This window comes from Microcaecilia unicolor, chromosome 1, assembly GCF_901765095.1.
Source record: "Microcaecilia unicolor chromosome 1, aMicUni1.1, whole genome shotgun sequence".
Classification (NCBI taxonomy): domain Eukaryota; kingdom Metazoa; phylum Chordata; class Amphibia; order Gymnophiona; family Siphonopidae; genus Microcaecilia; species Microcaecilia unicolor.
The window spans coordinates 557,339,191-557,360,321 of NC_044031.1; the positions used below are offsets into that span (position 1 = coordinate 557,339,191).

The 21,131-nt window shown below is 45.7% G+C and overlaps 1 protein-coding gene across 2 annotated transcripts in view; it reads right to left on the minus strand.

The window, feature by feature from the left end:
* DPYS (dihydropyrimidinase) overlaps positions 1 to 21,131 on the minus strand; it is a 120,354-nt gene that overhangs the window by 34,400 nt on the left and 64,823 nt on the right. For both annotated transcript variants that reach the window (XM_030217944.1, XM_030217937.1), the window contains exons 4-5: positions 19,053 to 19,242; positions 2,722 to 2,878 (exon numbers count right to left, since the gene is read on the minus strand). In XM_030217944.1, coding sequence (XP_030073804.1) covers positions 2,722 to 2,878; positions 19,053 to 19,242 — 347 coding nt within the window. The remainder of the gene's footprint in view (positions 1 to 2,721; positions 2,879 to 19,052; positions 19,243 to 21,131) is intronic.

Sequence of the window (21,131 nt, forward strand, 5' to 3'; positions counted from 1 at the left end):
TTTCAGATCAATCTCCTGGAGTTGCGTGCGGTCTGGAACGCACTACAGGCTTTCAGAGATCAGCTGTCCAACCAAATTATCCAAATTCAGACAGACAATCAGGTTGCCATGTATTACATCAACAAGCAGGGAGGCACCGGATCTCACCCCCTGTGTCAGGAAGTCGTCGGGATGAGGCTTTGGGCTCGCCGTCATGGCATGTTCCTCCATGCCACGTATCTGGCAGGCGTAAACAACAGTCTGGCCGACAGGTTGAGCAGGATATTGCAACCTCACGAGCGGTCTCTCAACTCAATAGTACGCAAGATCTTCCAAGCGTGGGGCACCCCCTTGGTAGAACTTTTTGCCACTCAGACCAATCACAAGGTCCCTCAGTTCTGTTCCAGACTCCAGGCCCATGGCAGGCTAGCGCCAGATGCCTTTCTTCTTTTTTGGGGGAAGGGTCTTCTGTATGCATATCCTCCCATACCCTTGGTAGGGAAGACTTTGCTGAAACTCAAGCAGGATCATGGAACCATGATTCTGACAGCTCCCTTCTGGCTGCGTCAAATCTGGTTCCCTCTTCTTCTGGAGTTGTCCTCCGAAGAACCGTGGAGATTGGAGTGTTTTCCAACCCTCATCACTCAGAACGAGGGGGCGCTTCTCCATCCCAACCTCCAGTCCCTGGCTCTCACGGTGTGGATGTTGAGAGCGTAGACTTTGCCTCCTTGGGTCTTTCTGAGGGTGTCTCCCGAGTCTTGCTTGCTTCCAGAAAAGATTCCACGAAGAGGTGTTATTCTTTCAAATGGAAGAGGTTTGCCGTCTGGTGTGACAGCAAGGCTCTAGATCCTCGTTCTTGTCCTACACAGACCCTGCTTGAATACCTTCTGCACTTGTCCGAGTCTGGTCTCAAGACCAACTCTGTAAGAGTTCACCTTAGCGCAATTAGTGCTTATCATTATCGTGTAGAGGGTAAGCCTTTAGTTGTTTGCTTCATGAGAGGTTTGCTTTTGTCAAAGCCCCCTGTCAAGTCTCCTACAGTGTCATGGCATCTCAATGTCGTTCTCACCCAGCTGATGAAACCTCCTTTTGAGCCACTGAATTCTTGCCATCTGAAGTACTTGACCTGGAAGGTCATTTTCTTGGTGGCAGTTACTTCAGCTCGTAGAGTCAGTGAGCTTCAAGCCTTGGTAGCTCATGCTCCTTATACTAAATTTCATCATAACAGAGTAGTCCTCCACACTCATCCTAAGTTTTTGCCAAAGGTGGTGTCGGAGTTCCATCTAAACCAGTCAATTGTCTTGCCAACATTTTTTCCCTGCCGTCCACATACCCTCCCTGATGAACGTCAGTTGCACACATTGGATTGCAAGCGAGCATTGGCCTTCTATGTGGAGCGGACAAGCCCCTTCAGACAGTCCGCCCAAATGTTTGTTTCTTTTGATCCCAACAGAAGGGGAGTGGCTGTCGGGAAACGCACCATTTCCAATTGGCTAGCAGAATGCATTTCCTTCACTTACGCCCAGGCTGGGTTGACTCTTGAGGGTCATGTCACGGCTCATAGTGTTCAAGCCATGGCATCGTCAGTGGCCCACTTGAAGTCAGCCACTATTGAAGAGATTTGCAAGGCTGCGACGTGGTCATCTGTCCACACATTCACATCTCATTACTGCCTTCAGCAGGATACCCGACGCGACAGTGGGTTTGGGCAGTCGGTGCTTCGGAATCTGTTTGGGGTTTAGAATCCAACTCCACCCCCCTAGGCCCATTTTTATTCTGTTGCAGGCTGCACTCTGTTAGTTGTTTCTGTTTAGGTCAATCTCAGTTATGTCCTCGCCGTTGCGAGGCCAAATTGACCAATGTTTGTTGTTTTGAGTGAGCCTGGGGGCTAGGGATACCCCATCAGTGAGAACAAGCAGCCTGCTTGTCCTCGGAGAAAGCAAAGTTACTTATCTGTAGCAGGTATTCTCCGAGGACAGCAGGCTGATTGTTCTCACAAACCCGCCCACCTCCCCTTAGGAGTTGTGTCTTCCCTTGTCTTTGCTTTCTACTTGACTGAGGAGCATGCTCGCGCTACGGGCGGGAAGATGGTCGCGCATGCGCGGTGTGCGCATGTGCTAGCAAACTTTGTTGCTAGGAAGATCTCCGATCCTGAGGCTGCCGTCGGACGTCACCCATCAGTGAGAACAATCAGCCTGCTGTCCTCGGAGAATACCTGCTACAGGTAAGTAACTTCGCTATATATGTGTGTGTGTGTGTGTGTGTGTGTGTGTGTGTGTGTGTGTGTGTGTGTGTGCTTTTTTTAAAATAAAAGTTGTGAAAAATTATATAACATGGCTTATCCAGTGTGCCCAGAAAAGTGGACAGGGTTCTTCTGCAACTCAATGCAGGTTATCACCATTTGTTTTCAGGATTGTAACCAAAACCTGGTGCAGTCAACCATCATCTATGCCTCTTTTCTTCAGAAAAAAACAAACAAAAAACTTTGCCCATTATCTGGTAAATGAACCTCATGAAACTTTCTATGACAACTCAAAATTGATGACATTAACTGAAAAGATACTAATGTTGGTCTTTTAAGGCATGTTCCAGCAACATATAGTATTCCATAATATGGTGTAGGCTGATGTGCAAATACGTGTTATTTACTGCATGTCACTGTATTTCTTAAAATCACTTTAGATCATAAATACTAATACTATATGTGGGAGGGTAGTAGTAGTAGGGTATTGAAATACTTACTTGGCTAGAAGCCTCATGAGATGTTCAGGCGTTGAAGGATCCGGTCTTAGCGGAGGCCCCATGACATGGGCTGCAGCATGACTCCAGTCTTTATGCCAGTAGTGAGTACCATCTATACTTAAAGAAGCAGCAATTGGTTCCCCAAAAACTACTTTACCTATAAAATATCAAAATCAATATTAAGTTTAAGAAACAAATACATTAAGGGCTCTTTTTACAAAGCAATGCTGCCAATTAGCATATGCTGAATGTGAAGTGGCCCATGAGAATTTAATGGACTTCTTTGCATTCAGTTCATGGTAATCCGTAGAACAATGGTTCAACCTCAGCTTTCTCCAGATGGGCTTGGGTTTGTTTACTAAACTGAATCTTTGTGCATTCACCCTCCGTCCCCCCTCTCTTCTTTCCTGTCAGCATTGTAGTTCTTCCCCTGCTCCTATTATACTGGTGTGTTATATCTTGGCTGTATTTTTCTCTTGGTCTCCTTTCTCTCTTTATTTTAGATTGTAAACCGCCCAGACACGCATTTGATGGACGGGATAGAAAATTCTTCAATGAAACTTAAACTATGCCATTACAAAACTTTTAACAAGATCTTTATTTTCTGTCACAGAGAAAAAAATGGCTGAAAACTAGACCCTGGTGTATACCCAGCAGACAGAACCTGGACCAACTTCGAGATATTATCGGAGGACCTCATCTCACAAACGTTCAAAAGATTCGTCAAATCTCACTGCAAATTAGACATATGCCCAAACAACCTCATGACATTTGCCCCTCAACAATTTATAACAGACTTAACGAACCACTTGAATTATATGTTACAAAATGGACTCTTCCCGAAGGAGAAAGGAAATATTCTACTCACCCCCATACCCAAAGATGCAAAGAAAAGTGCGAATGAACTAACCAATTATAGACCAGTAGCATCCATTCCCTTAATAACCAAACTAACGGAAAGGATGGTGACCAAACAACTCACTAATTATTTAGACAAATTCTCAATACTACACGCCTCCCAGTCAGGATTCCGAACCAACCACAGCACTGAAACAGTACTAGATACTCTCATGACTAAGTTCAAACAAATGATTGCAACTGGCAAGAACATACTACTTTTACAATTTGACATGTCTAGCGCCTTCGACATGGTTGATCATGGAATACTACTACATATTCTCGAGTACTTCGGAATAGGTGGCAACGTTCTCAATTGGTTCAAGGGGTTCCTAACCACACGATCATACCAAGTGACATCTAATTCTATTACATCAGCCACATGGCCACCTGAATGTGGAGTCCCACAGGGATCCCCCCTCTCACCGACCTTATTCAACTTAATGATGATACCCTTGGCCAAACTACTATCAAACCAAAACCTCAACCCATATATATAAGCAGACGATGTAACGATCTACATCCCATTTAAACAAGATTTAAAGGAAATTTCCAACGACATCAACCAAAGTCTACATATCATGCATTCATGGGCGGACGCATTTCGGCTGAAACTCAATGCAGAAAAAACCCAATGCCTTATACTCCCCTCTCAACATAACACGAACAAATTCACTACCATTAACACACCTATACTGAATCTTCCAATCTCAGACACTCTAAAAATTCTTGGAGTCACCATTGATCGACACCTAACACTTGAGAATCACGCGAAAAACACAACCAAGAAGATGTTCAACTCAATGTGGAAACTAAAAAGAGTAAGACCTTTCTTCCCAAGGACGGTCTTCCGCGGCCTGGTACAATCAATGGTACTCAGTCATTTAGACTACTGCAACGCACTCTACGCTGAATGCAAAGAACAAATAATCAAGAAACTTCAGACAGCCCAGAACACAGCAGCTAGACACATATTCGGTAAAACAAAATATGAGAGTGCTAAACCCCTACAAGAAAAACTGCATTGGCTCCCTCTTAAAGAATGCATCACGTTCAAAATATGTACCCTGGTCCACAAAATCATTCATGGAGATGCCCCAGCCTACATGTCAGGCCTGATAGACTTACCACTTAGGAATGCTAAGACATCATCCCGCACATTCCTTAACCTTCATTTCCCCAACTGTAAAGAGCTAAAATACAAACTAATGCACAAGTCAACCTTTACCTACTTGAACACACAATTCTGGAACGCACTACCGCGTAACTTAAAATCGATCCATGAACTAACCAACTTCCCCAAACTATTGAAGACCCATTTATTTAACAAGACACACCACAAAGACCAACAAATATGAACTCCTTCACACATACCCAGAATTGTCTTTACTATCTGCTTGTTATATTAATATCATGCTTTATCATTATCATGTTACCCAAGATACTAAATGTTTATTTCTTACATATCTCCATTATTCATGATATATTGTAAGCCACATTGAGCCTGCAAAGAGGTGGGAAAATGTGGGATACAAATGCAATAAATAAATAATGTACAAAAATATTTCTCTATTATTAATATTTTATTAAGCTTTTACTGACATACTTGAGAATGTTGAATGAAGATTTAAGGGTCCTTTTACGAAGATGCGGCAAAAGGGGGCCTGCGCTGGCATCGGTCTGTGTTTTTGATGTGCACCGAGGCCCCCTTTTACCACAGCAGATAAAAGGCATGTCTTTGTTTTTTTTTGAAGAAATGGCTGTGAGGCAAGTGAAGCAGTCGTCGCGTGGCCATTTATTTTTTTGGGGGGGAGAACTTACCGCCACCCCTTAAGATGGCGGTAAGGGCTCCTGTGCTAACCCAGCGGTAACCGGGTAGCACATAGCACTGCCCGATTACCGCCGGGTGCACACTGGTGTTACAAAAATAAAAATATTTTTGTAGCACCGGATATGGCGCGCGCTGGAGGTGGGAACTACCGCTGGGCTGCCACCCATGCCCAGCGACTCTCTACTCTCCCCTGCCCTACTCCAGCCACGCATGTCCAGCGACTCCCTTCTCTCCCCTTCTCTCCCCTGCCCACTCCAGCCACCCATGCCCAGCGACTCTCTTCTCTCCCCTGCCCCCATTCAGCCACCCATGCCCAGCGACTCCATTCTCTTCCCTGCCCCCCCTCCTCCAGCCACCCATGTCCAGCGACTCTCTTCTCTCCCCTGCCCCCCCTCCAGCCACTGAGGTTGTCCAGCGGATGTTTCGGGACAGGCAGAAAAGATCCCCAGTCTTTCCTGCCCGCTGCCGGTGCTGACTCTCCCCCGCTGCCGGATTGCTCTTCAAAATGGATGCCAAAGACTTACAAGGGCGGCCTCCAAGACTTCAGCAGAAGTCTTGCGAGGCCGTCGCTAGAAGTCTCTGCGGTCATTTTTAAAGAGCGATGCGGGAGAGGGTCAGCGCCGGCAGTGGGCAGGCAAGACTGCCTGCCCCGAAGAATTCGCTGGACAAGGGAGGGGAGGGGAGGGACTGGACCCTGTAGCTGGGAGGGAGGGAGGGAGGGAGGGAGGGAGGAAGGAGAGCCAGCTCGTCCTCAAGAACAACCGGCTTGCAAGTCGGTAAAAAATTTAACAACTGGCTCTTGCGAGCCGGTGCGAGCCGGCTCCAGCACACCACTGCCTGAGTTCTTAATCCTTGAAGGGAACTCTTCTTTCACCTTGGGGCTTATCCTGCTTTCCCAGATCTAGGATCCTGTGATGGTTTGGCATTCTTCCTCTGGCTCCCCCTCTATTTCTCTCTCCTGCCTTTTCTTTTCCCAGTTCTTTGGAGATGTGGCCATTGTGGGTGCAGTCCTAATGCCACCCTTTGCCAGGTCTGCTTTTGAGGGGAATACTATTTTTTCTTCTTTTTTTTGTTTCTCTGTCTGCCATTATTGTGGTTCTTTTGCAGCTCTTTTTGCTGATTGCCTTCATTTTTATGAAGTACTTTTCTTTGGAGCATATACACCTTGCCACAGTTACATAAATCTTTGGAAGCGTTACACAGTTTTAAGTTCATTGGGAATATTTGGGAGGGATAATCTCCTATAAAGCAGATGATTATATCCAAGATGAAAAAGAACTACATAACGTTTTGCATACATACTTGTCAGTCTGATTGTGTTAAATGAGTCATGAATAAACAGAAGGGATCATGTAATCATTCCCAAAACGAATTGCTTGATTTATGGGCAGTAGATTGTAATATGATATTCATGTCTATTTCTAAAGACTCAAACAATCATTTGTTAGTTTTTTCTCTTTCTTTAAACGGAATGAGCCTGAGCTTTGAGTGACTATCCAGCTCATTTTCGAAAGTGATCACCGGCCATCTTCCGACACAAATCGGGAGATGGCCGGCGATCTCCTGAACTCGGCCAAAAAAGTATAATCGAAAGCCGATTTTGGCCGGGTTCAACTGCTTTCTGTCACGGAGCCGGCGAAACATCAAGGGGGCGTGCTGGTAGGGTAGTGAAGGTGGGATGGGGGCGGGACGGGGGCGTGCTCACGAGTTGGCCAGCTTCGCCTGATAATGGAAAAAAAAAGCCAGGCTTGACGAGCATTTCGCCGGCTTTACTTGGTCCCTTTTTTTTCACGACCAAGCTTCAAAAAGGGGCCCCAACTGACTAAATGACCACCAGAGGGAATCAGGGATGACCTCCCCTTACTCCCCCAGTGGTAACCAACCCCCTCCCACCCAAAAAAAAGAACAAAAAAAACCTTTTTTGCCAGCCTCTATGCCAGCCTCAAATGTCATACCCACCTCCCTGATAGCAGTATGCAAGTCCCTGGAGCAGTTTTTAGTGGGTGCAGTGCATTTCAGACAGGTGGACCCAGGCCCATCCCCCCCTACCTGTTACACTTGTGCTGGTAAATGGGAACCCTCCAAAACCCACCCAAAACCCACTGTACCCACATGTAGGTGCCCCCCTTTACCCCTTAGGGCTATGGTAATGGTGTAGAGTTGTGGGGAGTGGGATTTGAGGGGCTAAACAACCAAGGGAAGGGAGCTATGCAGCTGGGAGCTATTTTTTTTTTTAATTTTTAGAAGTGCCCCCTAGGGTGCCCGGTTGGTGTCCTGGCGTGTGAGGGGGGCCAGTGCACTACAAATGCTGGCTCCTCCCATGACCAAATGCCTTGGATTTTGCCAGGTTTGAGATCGCCGGCATTATTTTCCATTATGGCCGAAAACCGATACCGGCCATCTCAAACCCGGCGAACTCTGACATTTGGCTGGGCCCAACCGTATTAACGAAGAAAAAGATGGCTGGCCATCTTTTTTGAAAATACGGTTGATGGCGCCAGCCCTGAAGATGGCTGGCCAGCTATTTGGTCAGCGCCGTTCGATTATGCCCCTCAAAGTGAGAAGTCCAAAAGGTGCCTTCATTAAGCCTATTTTATAAAATAGGCCCCCTGGATGAGCTCCAATAGCACATAAATGCCAACATACACATTTACACTTAGTCCCAAGGTGGTGTACATGTGCATGTGTACAAAAAGGGCAATTCTATAACTGGGTGTCTGCATTTACATGCCACTGGTGTGTATAAACATACAGAAAACTGCCACTTTCGTGGGTGTGTATACACTTATGTTAAGTGGCAGAAAAGTGCTATTCTGTAAGGCCATTAGTGGCACAGTGCAAGAGGGTGGAGCATGGGAGGGTCTTGGGTGGTGCTACAAAACTATGAGTTATATGCCCCTTGCAGGGCTGCCGAGAGACACAGCTGGGCCCGGGACTTGACTTCCAACTGCTCCTCCACCTGGGATGCCATGCCACGCCCCTCACTTGGCCTGCCCCCCCCCCCCCCACACACATTCAGGTCGCCACCCTGCCCGCCTCTTACCTTCCTGTGTAAGACCGCTCCTCCTTCTGTCTGTCATCTCCTGCTGCTGTGTGCTGAGACCCGGATGATTGGATTAACGCGATAACACAGGTCATCCAGGTTATTACATTAATACAATCATCTGGGTCTGGACACACAGGAGCAGGAGATCCACAGAATTGGAAGCAGGCAGGCAGGAAGAAGGTTGCCGATGCCAAGCTCCCCTTTGGAGGCCGGACACGGGGAATTTTGCCCCCCCCCCCCCCCCCCCTCAGCAGCCCTGTGTCCTTGCCACATGCATGCAGCACGTTACCAATCTTTTCTGGAGCTGCCTATGCTAGCAGAGCACAAGTGCTTTATTTTTACATGGACACTGAGATTACTTAGGATTGGACCAAATTCTTTCAACATATGTTAACTATATTTCCACCGACAAATGCTTACAGGTTTGTTGACCCCTGAGGCAGGTTCACACGCCGAAACACAGCTGTGTCGGGTCCCAAATGTATTGAATTTGTGACTACATTGAAGGCCCTTAAACTTTGGAAATCCTTGCTGTCTTTTCCTCACTACTTTGTCATTGGTGCCATAGCTATGCCAGGTCTATGGCTGGTGTAACTGTAGGCGTGTAAATATAAGGCATACCAATGTCAGCTTACACTAGTATTCTGTAACAGAATCTGCCCTGATACCATTATAGAATAGGATCTAACAATCTTTATTCCTTCTAAGGTGAGCAGTCGCTCATACAAACGGGGTGTGACACACACTTCTGGTCAATGTTCGCTCACTGGTGGAGGGAAGCAGGAAGGAGAGGAGATGCAGGTGTTGGCCAGAGTCACGCTTCACTCATCCTGACCCCAGCACAAAACGGTCTCGGCACTTTATAGAGTTATTGCAGACATAGGTCCAGACACTTACCCCTCCCCCTCGGTGGTGTGCTCAGAAACATGCTGTAGGGGCAAGGGGTCTTCCTCCCCGAAGGGCCCACGAAACTCACCCAGGAAGAGCTCCAGGAAGCAACAGCAGCTTTTCTCCTTGTTGGAAGAGCCGGCCACGGCTTCTCGTTCCTGGAAGAGCAACAGAACTGTGCCGGACTGCGAGGCAGACTCCGACAGGTCAGAGAGATAGAGGTGGGTGGGCGCAGCTTGAGCGCGTCACTCCCACCTTCCATCTATGTGCACATGGCAGTGGGGGCGGGCGGGCATTTCGGGATGCCTACAATCAGCTTGCAGGATTTACGTCTGCATATGTTTGAGTCTCAAGGTATAGATAAAGACATAGGAGGTAAGCACAGAGGAACTTTAGCTTCGTAAAGTGTTGAAAACAGAAGGCACCTCCTTTCAGAAAATGTGAGGAATTTCTTTAGTAAGGTAAAACAGAACTCCACACATATGACAAATGCAACTTTCTTAGTAAACAAAACAATTTTACAAACAATAAAAGGCCAAAATGTAAATAAAGGGCAGTCTTTAGTCAAATTATTAAAAAGATGAGTTCAAAGATAAGATCCAAGCTGGTATGAAACTGCAAGGGATGCCTCCTACAATTATTGAGTGGTTTTTACCTTGGTTAAATGAGGAATATAACAGTTCAAAATGTATTATTTATTTTATTTATTGGGATTTATTAACCGCTTTTATGAAGAGATTCATCCAAGGCGGTGTACAGCAGGTAAAGTTTAACATAAAACTTATAATAAATAATAAAATAACAAGAATAGTCCATTATAAGAAACCACTGATTTGTGATAGGTAAAAGATGCCCTGAAATGTGGGAATTTCAAAGTGCTACTTGTTTTGTACCCTGGAAAACTGGAGTACAGGCCTCATTTTTAAATGAGCAATATAAGACCCTATGGCCTTCTAAGCATAAAGAAACCCTCCCCTCTGCTTTGCAGATATCTTGGGTGGACTCCCCCCTTCCCACTCACGCTCACTTGGAAAATATATCTATCTATGCATTAAAATGGACTTCACACTTAGAAAAAGTTTTATAAAATTACCCAGTGAGGCTATAGAATACATAATTTTGTATTTTCTGTAGTGCTCCTTGTTTATTTATTTAGATTTTGCTCACACTTTTTTCAGTAGTAGCTTTGAGAGGGAGATTTTAGTACATGCCCCAGCCCCGCCCTACTTTGCTTTGCTTTGCTCCACCCACTCTACATGGCTCCACTCCTGGCACACCTGAAACCCTCGGCCATTTCAGAAAATATTTTATTTAATAGCCTAATACCCTTTTTAATTAGCTTTCAGAGGCCAAAGCCTCCTGCTTCAGGTCAATATAATGCTGTTATGGTATCCTCTCCTGACCTGAGGAAGGAAGTGTTGGACTCTGAAAGCTAATCAAAAATGTTTTAAAATCAGTGAAGGTATCACCTTATTTTCTATTTTGTGTTTTATTTGCATTTATTAAACTTTATTAACATAGCTACCACATTACTTTATCCTAAATTAAAAATAAAATTATTTTCTTTACCTTTGTTGTCTGGCCATTTACTTTTTCTAATTGTGTTGCTCCCAGTATCTTGATTCTGCTTTCCTTCGATCTTCTCTTAACTCTTTTCCCAGGGTTTCCTGTCCATTTGTCATCTACTCTCATTTTTCTTTGTTTTCTTCAGTATTTTTCTGCCTCTCTGTCCAGATTTAATTCATTCTTACTATCCATTAATTTCCTTCTTTTTACTTCATCTACCTATGGCTTTTCATCTTTTCCTCACCCTTGTTCTCCTCATGCCCCTTCCTCTTATTCTCCCGTCTTTCACTACTCTGTCCTCTCCCCTTTTCCATCCAGCAACTCTCCTCTTTCTCTCCCCATCCTTCCAGTGTCTCCCCTCTTTCTTTCTGCATCCTTCCATCCAGCGTCTCCTTTTTTCTCCCTACCCTTCCATCCAGCATTGTCTCTCTCTCCCCATCTTTCCACCCATCTACCCTCTCTCCTGATCCTTCCATCTAGTGTCTCTCTCCCCCCTCCTTCTATCCAGTGTCTCTCTACCCTTTTCTGTTCAGTGTTCCCTCTCTCTCCACATCCTTCCAGTCTCTCCCTTTTCTCTCTGCATCCTTTTATCCATCTCCCCTCTTTCTCTCCCTTTCCTTCCATCTAGTGTCTTTCTCTCCCCATCCTTCTATCCATTTTCCCTTTCTCTCCCCATCCTTCCATCCGTCTACCCCCTCTCCCTATCCTACCATCTAGTGTCTCTCTCTCTATCCCCTTCTTTCTATCCAGTGTCTCTCTCTTTCTCTACCCTTTTACATTCATCATGTCCCCCCTCTTTCTCTCCATCCTTCAATGTCTCTTCTGTTTCTCTCCCTACCTTTCCTTCCAGCGTCTTCCCTCTTTCTGCTCTCAGCCAGGATCCCCCCCTTTCTCCCTATCCTTATCTCCAGCAGCTTCTCTCTTTCTCCAGCCCTTCTCCATCTCCCCTCCTTCTCTCCCCATCTTCCCACTCTATCTATTATACATCCTGCCTCCTGCTCCCCCTTCCACCCGATATTCATTTCCTGTCCACTGCTGGTTCTCCTGTTGAGCAGCAGCAGCTGCGACAAAAAAAAAAAAACAAGTGCGGCGCCAAAGCACTGAGCCTTCAGGCATTGGCTGTTGGCTCTACAGCCGATCCTCTCTCTTCTCTCTGTCCCCGGAGGAGCATAGCAGGAAGTCGATCTCAACTTCCTGTTCCAGGGGCAGTAAGAGGAGCAGCTGCAGAGCTGATGGCCAATACCCTAAGGCTGCTGCGGCGCCCAACTTCCTTTATTTTTTGGTCGCAGATGCTGCTGCTCAACAGGAGAAGCAGCACTGGCCAGGAAATGAATACCGGGTGGAAGAGGGAGCTACCGCCGCGGTGTCTCAGCGGGAGACTTTCCCGTTTTGGCGGGAGTGTGGGAGGTAACCCGCCAAAGTGGGAGTCTCCCACTGAATGCGAGAGACTTGGCAGGTCTGGTGATATTCAGGGCTGGTACCTGCATTGCTAATTAGTCAAGTAGGAATGCTTAAATAGCAGTCCTAAAGGTGATAGTAAGCTATGCAGGGTAAGGTACTGAGGGGCCCTTTTACTAAGCCGCGAAGGTACCTATGCGTGTCCAACGCACGTCAATTCAGAGTTACTGCCTGGCTACCATGTGGCCCATGCAGTAATTTCATTTTTGACGCGTATTCACTACGTACACCAGAAAATATATTTGATTTTCTGGCACGCGGTGAAAATCAGGCGGGAACTCCGAATTGATGCACGTAGGCGATTACCGCAGTCAGTGGCTGGCGGCAAGGTCTCAGACCCAAAATGGACACATGCCAATTTTTATTTTGCCGCATGTCCATTTTTGGCAAAAATTTAAAATAAGGCTTTTTTTACAGGTGCGCTGAAAAAATGGATCTGTGAGCGTCCACAACACACATTGACACTATCGCAGCCCATTTTTCAGTGCACCTTAGTAAAAGGACCCCTGAATATCAGCTGTACCAACATAACTTCCGAGTACTGCCAAAGACCTTAAAATTCAATGCCAGTGTCTGGATATGGCCCAGAACTGGGTCTATTTCAGCATTTTAAAAACCCTATCACCAGCTGTATATTGATGTCCTTTCCCACTCTTATTTTTTGCAATGATTTTAAACAGGTTTTAACCTTCAGATTAAAGTTAACCAGATCTTTGCTCATAGAACTCTGTGCTTTACATTTGCTCCAAAATTGTAATCACTCCAATGCACCTGATTATGAAATGAAAAGGTTTAGGGGGGGGGGGCAAACCTATTATGTGGATCAGGGATCTGATTTGGACTTCTAGCACTGCTGACAGAGAGTACAGCGCTGCGTAACCCTAGTAGCGCTTTATAAATGTCAAATAGTAGTAGTAGTAGTAACTAAAGATATCCTGACTCAACAGAAATACAAGTAGTTGCTTCCAGTGAGGCAGTTACAGTGGTCTGTCAAACTGATGCATTTCAATGTAGGGGAAGGAGGCTGGGTGTTCCAGAGCTGAATGCTTTTCATATTGGTCTGTGATAAAATGTCATGGAAATTTCTGAGACAGATACTACTACCATTTGAAGTATAGTAAGTGTCATGCCTCAAGACTGGCAACAGTGACATCTAGTGTTAAGACATAATACAACACAGCCCTGGTAGAAAAGCATAAGATTTGACAAAAAGAGATGCTGTCAGAGATCCAGTGGAATACAAGTAGTGGATTAGGAACTCCTGTGTGGTGTGATGTGGTGTGTGCTGGGGGGGTGGGGGGGAGAGGTGTTCAAATTTAGGGGTCCTTTTATCCAAGCTGCGGTAAAAGGACTCCTGCGGTGGCATCAGCGTGCGGGTTTACCATGCACTGAGGTCCCCTTTTACTGCAGTGGGTAAAAGACCTTTAAGAAAAATAAAGGAAATGGCTGTGCAAAAAGTTAACCACTTGCCATGTGGCCATTTCCTAGGGAAGCCCTTACCGCCACCTATTTAGGAGGCGGTAAAGGCTTCTGCGCTAATCCAGCGGTAACCGGGCAGCACTGATTACCGCTGGGTAAGCCCAGTGGCGTAGCTAAGGGGGGTGCCAGGGGAGTGGCCGCTCCCCCAAATAGAGTTCTGCTGGCTCCTATTTTTTTCTCAACATGTTCAATTGAAACTGTGCGCCAGTGCCGGAGGAAGTCCGCTCTCATGCCGCTTTCGCTCCCCCCATGCCGTCAACCTGGCTCCGCTTCTGGGTAAGCCCCTGGTGCTAACGCCTCCAAATAATTCCAGCATGCTGGAAATGGCGTGTAACATACATAGTAGATGACGGCAGAAAAAGACCTGCATGGTCCATCTAGTCTGCCCAACAAGATAAACTCATATGTGCTACTTCTTGTGTATACCTTACCTTGATTTGTATCTGCTATTTTCAGGACACAGACTGTAGAAGTCTTGCCCAGATCTAGCCCCATCACCCAAACACCAGCCCCGCCTCCCAATCTCGGCTAAGCTTCTGAGGATCCATTCCTTCTGCACAGGATTCCTTTATGTTTATCCAACGCATGCTTGAATTCCGCTACCATTTTCATCTCCACCACCTCCCGCGGGAGGGCATTCCAAGTATCTACCACTCTCTCCATGAAAAAATACTTCCTGACATATTTTTGAGTCTGCCCTCCTTCACTCTCATATCATGTCTTCCCGTTCTACCGCCCTCCCATCTCCGGAAAAGGTTCGCTTGTGGATTAATACCTTTCAAATATTTGAACGTCTGTATCATATCACCCCTGTTCCTCCTTTCCTCCAGGGTATACATGTTCAGGTCCACAAGTCTCTCCTCATACGTCTTGTAACGCAAATCCCATACCATCCTCGTAGCTTTTCTTTGCACCGCTTCAATTCTTTTTACATCCTTCGCAAGATACGGCCTCCAAAACTGAACACAATACTCCAGGTGAGGCCTCACCAACGACTTGTACAGGGGCATCAACACCTCTTTTCTTCTGCTGGTCACACCTCTCTCTATACAGCCTAGTAACCTTCTAGCTATGGCCACCGCCTTGTCACACTGTTTCATCGCCTTCAGATCCTCAGATACTATCACCCCAAGATCCCTCTCCCCATCCGTACCTAGCAGACTCTCACCGCCTAACACATACGCCTCTCTTGGACTTCTACTCCCTAAGTGCATCACTTTGCATTTCTTCGCATTGAATTTTAATTGCCAAACCTTAGACCATTCTTCTAGCTTTTTCAGATCCTTTTTCATGTTTTCCACTCCCTCCGGGGTGTCCACTCTGTTGCAAATCTTAGTATCGTCCGCAAAAAGGCAAACTTTACTTTCTAACCCTTTGGCAATGTCACTCACAAATATATTGAACAGAATCGGCCCCAGCACCGATCCCTGAGGCACTCCACTACTCACCTTCCCCTCCTCCGAGCGAATTCCATTAACCACCACCCTCTGGTTTCTGTCCGTCAACCAGTTCCTAATCCAGTTCAGTACTTCAGGTCCTATCTTCAGCCTGTCCAGTTTATTCAAGAGCCTCCTGTGGGGAACCGTGTCAAAAGCTTTGCTGAAATCTAAGTAGATGACGTCCATAGTGTGTCCTTGATTCAATTCTCCAGTCACCCAGTCACCAGGTGGTGGAGGCAAGCACTACCATCAGGCTCCTGAGGTAGTCCGGCGGTAGTCTTGGATCACCCGCGGCACGTCTGCTATTGGCTGGCTGCGCTTTAGTAAAAGGAGCCCCTTTAAACATTGGCCCCTGAGCACTGGAGACCCATGGTGCACCATTATAGAAATCCTCTGAAGTTCTTTGCTCTTATCAAAAAGCATTGACATAAAGTTCCAGGATGTTAATTAGTTTGGAATGGGAACTTGATCTATTTAGCTCTGTGTAGAATAATCTGACTATAGTGTGCCCGTAAATCCAGGGTGTCTAGTACAGTGTTTCCAAAGTCCAGTTCTGGAGTACCTTTTGCCAGTCAGGTTTTCAGGATGTCCACAATGAATATGCATGAGCTTGATTTGCATGCACTACCTCAATTATATGCAAATCTCTTTCATGCATATTCATTGTAGATATGAAAACCTGACTGGCAAGAGGTACTCCAGGACCGGACTTGGGGAAACACTGGTCTAGTACACCAAAATTTAGCTGATTAGCAAGCGATCAAGATCAGCTTAGGACATGATCTCAAGGTTAGCAAAATAATGCAACTATGCTTAAACTGCAAGTTGCACTAGTCTCTAGAAAGAGAGGTATTAGAGTCAGCCCCATTGTTGTGTCACTGATAATGCAAAATCTGTCCCAAGTTAAAAAGTTAATATATTACAACCAAGTACTCCCTAACACTGTTGTTTAATTTACAACAGAAGTGTAAGATTCTTCAGGTTAAAAGGATCAGAGATTTTAGAACTGACAAGAAGACTCAAAGGGCTAGGCTTTTCAGCTCAGGATAAGCTATAAAATTCTATTGTTTATCACATTTGAGCAACCACCAACCTTCCCCTCCCCCCACCTTTCTCCTTCAGACTATGATTGGGATATGTCTCTGAGGACGTCCCCGTGAAGGGGCGGGGCATCCCGTATTATCAAAATAAGATGGGCGTCCATCTTTCGTTTCGATAATATGGTCGGGGATGCCCAAATCTCAACATTTAGGTCGACCTAAGAGATGGTCAACCTAAATGTTGAGATGGTCGACTTTAGAGATGGACGACCTCAGTTTTCGCTGATAATGGAAATCAAGAACGCCCATCTCAAAATCGACCAAATGCAAGCCATTTGGTTGTGGGAGGAGCCAGCATTCGTAGTGCACTGGTCCCCCTCACATGCCAGGACACCAACCGGGCACCCTAGGGGGCACTGCAGTGGACTTCACAAATTGCTCCCAGGTGCATAGCTCCCTTACCTTTGGTGCTGAGCCCCCCAACCTCCCCCAAAACCCACTCCCCATAACTGTACACCACTACCATAGCCCTAAGGGTTGAAGGGGGGGGGGCACCTACATGTGGGTACAGTGGGTTTTGGAGGGCTCACATTTACCACCACAAGTGTAACAGGTAGGGGGGATGGGCCTGGGTCCGCCTGCCTGAAGTGCACTGCACCCACTAAAAACTGCTCCAGGGACCTACATACTGCAGTAATGGAGCTGGGTATGACATTTGAGGCTGGCATAGAGGCTGGAAAAAAATGTTTTTTAATTTTTTGGGGGGTGGGAGGGGGTTGGTGACTACTAGGGGAGTAAGGGGAGGTCATCCCCATTCCCTCCGGTAGTCATCTGGTCAGTTCGGTCACCTTTTTGAGGCTTGGTCGTGAAAAAAATTGGACCAAGTAAAGTCGGCCAAATGCTCGTCAGAGACGCCCTTCTTTTTTCCATTATCAGCCGAGGATGCCCATCTCTTAACCACCTTTGGTACACTGTCGACACGCCCCCATGAACTTTGGTCATCCCCGCGACGGAAAGCAGTTGAGGACGCCCAAAATCGGCTTTCAATTATGCCAATTTGCGCGACTCTGGGAGAAGGACGTCCATCTCCCGATTTGTGTCAGAAGATGGACGTCCTTCTCTTTCGATTATGCCGCTGATAATAATGCCAGACCAACTTTATCGCAATGTAAGTATATTCGCGCAATGGTCATTTGAGCTCTGCGAACTGCCCACAGATATTAAGAAAGCAGCGCCGAGCACAGTAGTGATAACAGGCAGAAAAGAGTGGGGTTCTTTCCTTCTCCCAAAGAAATCACTAGACCACCAAGGCCCTTCAAGGTAGGACCGGGGAGGGCCCACTTTGGCTCAGGGGTCTGTAGTGTGTGGGAGGGGGTGTTAACTGTGGCTGTAGTGTGCGGGAGGGGAGTGGCGGTGCAGCAGTGCAGCGGTGGGGTGGCAGGGGGGCCCCAACAACCTTCACTGCCTGGGGGCCCCGGCCACTGTCAGCCCACCCCTGTGGTGAGACCAGTTCCTTCTGACACTATTTCAGCATACAGTTTTTCTTCCCCTTGTCTTATTCTTATTCATCTTGGGGGTAATGATATATTCAGGGTTAAAGTAGTAGACTTGATTCACCAAATGAAACATAATTTATTACTAGCTGCTCGTTATTTTCCTCACCACATTTAGTCTGGTCCCATATTACCCCCATATTTGTTTGGAAGGATACTAGAAAGGTGGCTGCTATTGAGAGGCTAAGGGAAAGGGTGAATGCTGATAGTTCCAGGTTTATCACAGCTTTAGGGGGGATAGTTCTTTCTTACAAGCTTTTGACTTCTGATTGTCCTGGGCTTTATCAACCTGATGGGGTTCATCTTTTGGACATAGGATTGGACATATTTTTGAATTCTATTCAAGATTTGCTATAGCCTTGTTTGGGTGACACAATGGCCACAGCTGTGGAAAGGGGAGCGGTGACAAGCTCGAGGCTGTCATCATTTGCGGCACAGGATGGTAATGGAATTCACTGTGGGGAGTATTGAGAAGAATGGGGAAAACAAAAGGGGGTAATGGGAGTGGGGGAAATGGGCATGTTGGATACTTGTGTGTGATACCACCATGGGTGGATACAAGGCTCGGTGTTACCGCAGGCCTCGTGGCGGGGAGATGTGATGGGATGGAACATGCATATTTTTGGATATGGCTAGTTCATCATCGACTAGCTATGTTGTGAGAATGGGCTGTATTGGGAAGGGATAGGTTAAGAAAATATTACTAGGGATTAAAAATTGTTGGAAAAGTTCTAATGTATTTGTTGTGAAGTTAGTAAAGCTGTGGCCAAGATTTTTTTGCCACATTTTAGAGGTAGTTATTGTGATGAGTCAATGCGAGAATAAGTGCAAATGCGAGAGTTGTTTCCACAATTTCTGGTCATGATAGTTTAAACTGTTAGAACTACGTATGGGTAAATCAGGTGTGAGCAGCTCAGAGTCCTGTGACCTGCTCACTAACCATGCCGAGAAGTAAAATTTTGACTTTTCAAGCAACCTAATATCAGTCTGAGTCATAAAGTCATCAATTATAGATGAACGCAATTGTGAAAGCTGCAAGTAAGCAATAGCAGAATAACCATTTTTAACTGCTGCTTTACTGTAAAGCTGCCAGGGTGCTATAGTGTAAGTTGAAAATGCAATGATAGAAGCTACCTTCTTTCCGGGCATTAGCTATTGCTTTAGCTGAGGATTTGCTCATCACATGTACCACAAATAGAGGGCAGCTGACGAGGCTGGCTATGGTGATTGCTCTCTGAGTGGCCTCTGCCTCCACTTCTTCAGGACGACACATCTCGTGTCCTTCAGGGCCAGTGATCCCCATCGACAGCATTTTCTTTGCACCCTTCAAAACATAAAATAGCAAAATCACACTAGATTTATTTTCCTCAGCAAGGCATAGAATATAAATTATAACTGGATGTGACAAGAGGAGCACAGTACCAAAACATTGAAAGCCTCTGAAAGAGGGAATAAAGTATTCCTGTATTATCAGTAGGTGCACTACCTAGCCAGGGGATATAGGCTTTCTGAATGAACTTTACTTCAAAAACTGTTTTTAACTTCCACCTCCAAAGTTGCTAAGCACATCAATTTCACATTCAGCTGTCACAGAAATTAGATTAGATCTCATCTACCTCATCTGGGGGGGGGGGGGGGGGGGGGGGGGGGGAAGGGGGCAGTTTCACAAAATTTCTTCTAATTTTCAACAATCTCTTTACATGAAAGTTCAAGATACACACTCACACTGTTTTGCACATGAAGTTGTAGCCAGTTTTGAAGATCAGTGAGAAAAATTCCTTCCAACATAAGCTCCCCTACATCAACACTTTTCACTTGAACTGAGCTGTTTCATCCTATCTGCAGAACTTTTATTCTTCTATTCACATAGAAACATGAGAACTTAGCCAGTTCTGTTAAATAACAACAGTTTTTAAGGCAAAAGAGGCCATAAATAATATTGTTTACATAGGTATCTGAAGATCCCTAAAAGTGACATGCACCCCAGGAGTTCCTATCACTAGAATATACCACTCTGCACTCTCAAAAGGAGAAAATAACCTTGAAAGTGAGAATTTCAGAACTTGGTATATGCTCTCTCCTGGAGGCATCCACTCCAAAGCTATGAAAGACCAATTGCTTCCACTGCAGGTACCTGATGAACTGCTCAGGGGGTGAGAGGTGCTTACATCCATTTGCAAGTCCCAACATCATTTTAATTTGCAAATAAAAAAAATGTCATTACAGTTAGAAATGCCTTTTCAAAAAAATATTTTATAAAAATCTATAGAAGTGTTACACCCTTTTTGGGGGCTGGGCCTGCAGATACTGTAAACCTATTGCAGCCTAGAAGGAGCCTAGTCTATGAATGAATATAGGTGCCTGCGTTCCTTTATCGAATATTAGTGTAACAGCAAAAACATATGCCTATAATTTAGGTGTGAGCACTGGAGATGACATAAATGTTTGTGCCTAAAAGCTGGAGACACATGTAAATATCCAATGTACCTGAATGTAGTTCACCATGAGCTACTACTGAAAAAGGTATGAGCAAAATCCAAATAAAGAAATTATAATATTCTATAAGTTACGTGCATACGTGTGAATCCTGCCTAGACTCTGCCTATGTCTACACCTACTTGTAAAATACATGCAAAGTAAAATATGCACATATTTACACAATAGCACTTAAGTGGAAGTTTAGCATATGTGCGCATAAGCATGTACACCATTATTGTCCCCCCCTCCCCTCCACCAGACACACACAGGGCCATTATTCAGCTGATGCAGAAAGCTACTGTGGGCTACAACGCGCCCTTAACAAACAGTTTACTTGCTCGTTAATGGCTGCTATATGCTGAAAGGTTTTCTGCGCTGCCGCAGTAAACAGCACACAGCATATTAAAATGTATGCTAAATAGCTGATTAAGCTACCTCACAACATGCAGAGCTATATGGTGATGTCTACTGCAGGGGCTCAATGTCAAAAACCTACTGCTAGGTTTGAGACTTGCGTAGATCCCCCCATGATTGACATTGGTCCCTTTTGCTTTCCCTCTGCCCACTCCAGTACTGTCCTATCCCCACAAAATCACCGACCTGACCCGATTCCCTCACACACCCTTCCCTCCCCCATGATATAAAAAACCCATCTGTGTGGCACACCCCCCTCCACATGAACAGCCCCCCCTTCCTACCTTTCTCCCTTCCTTCCTCTCCCCCACCTGTCAAACC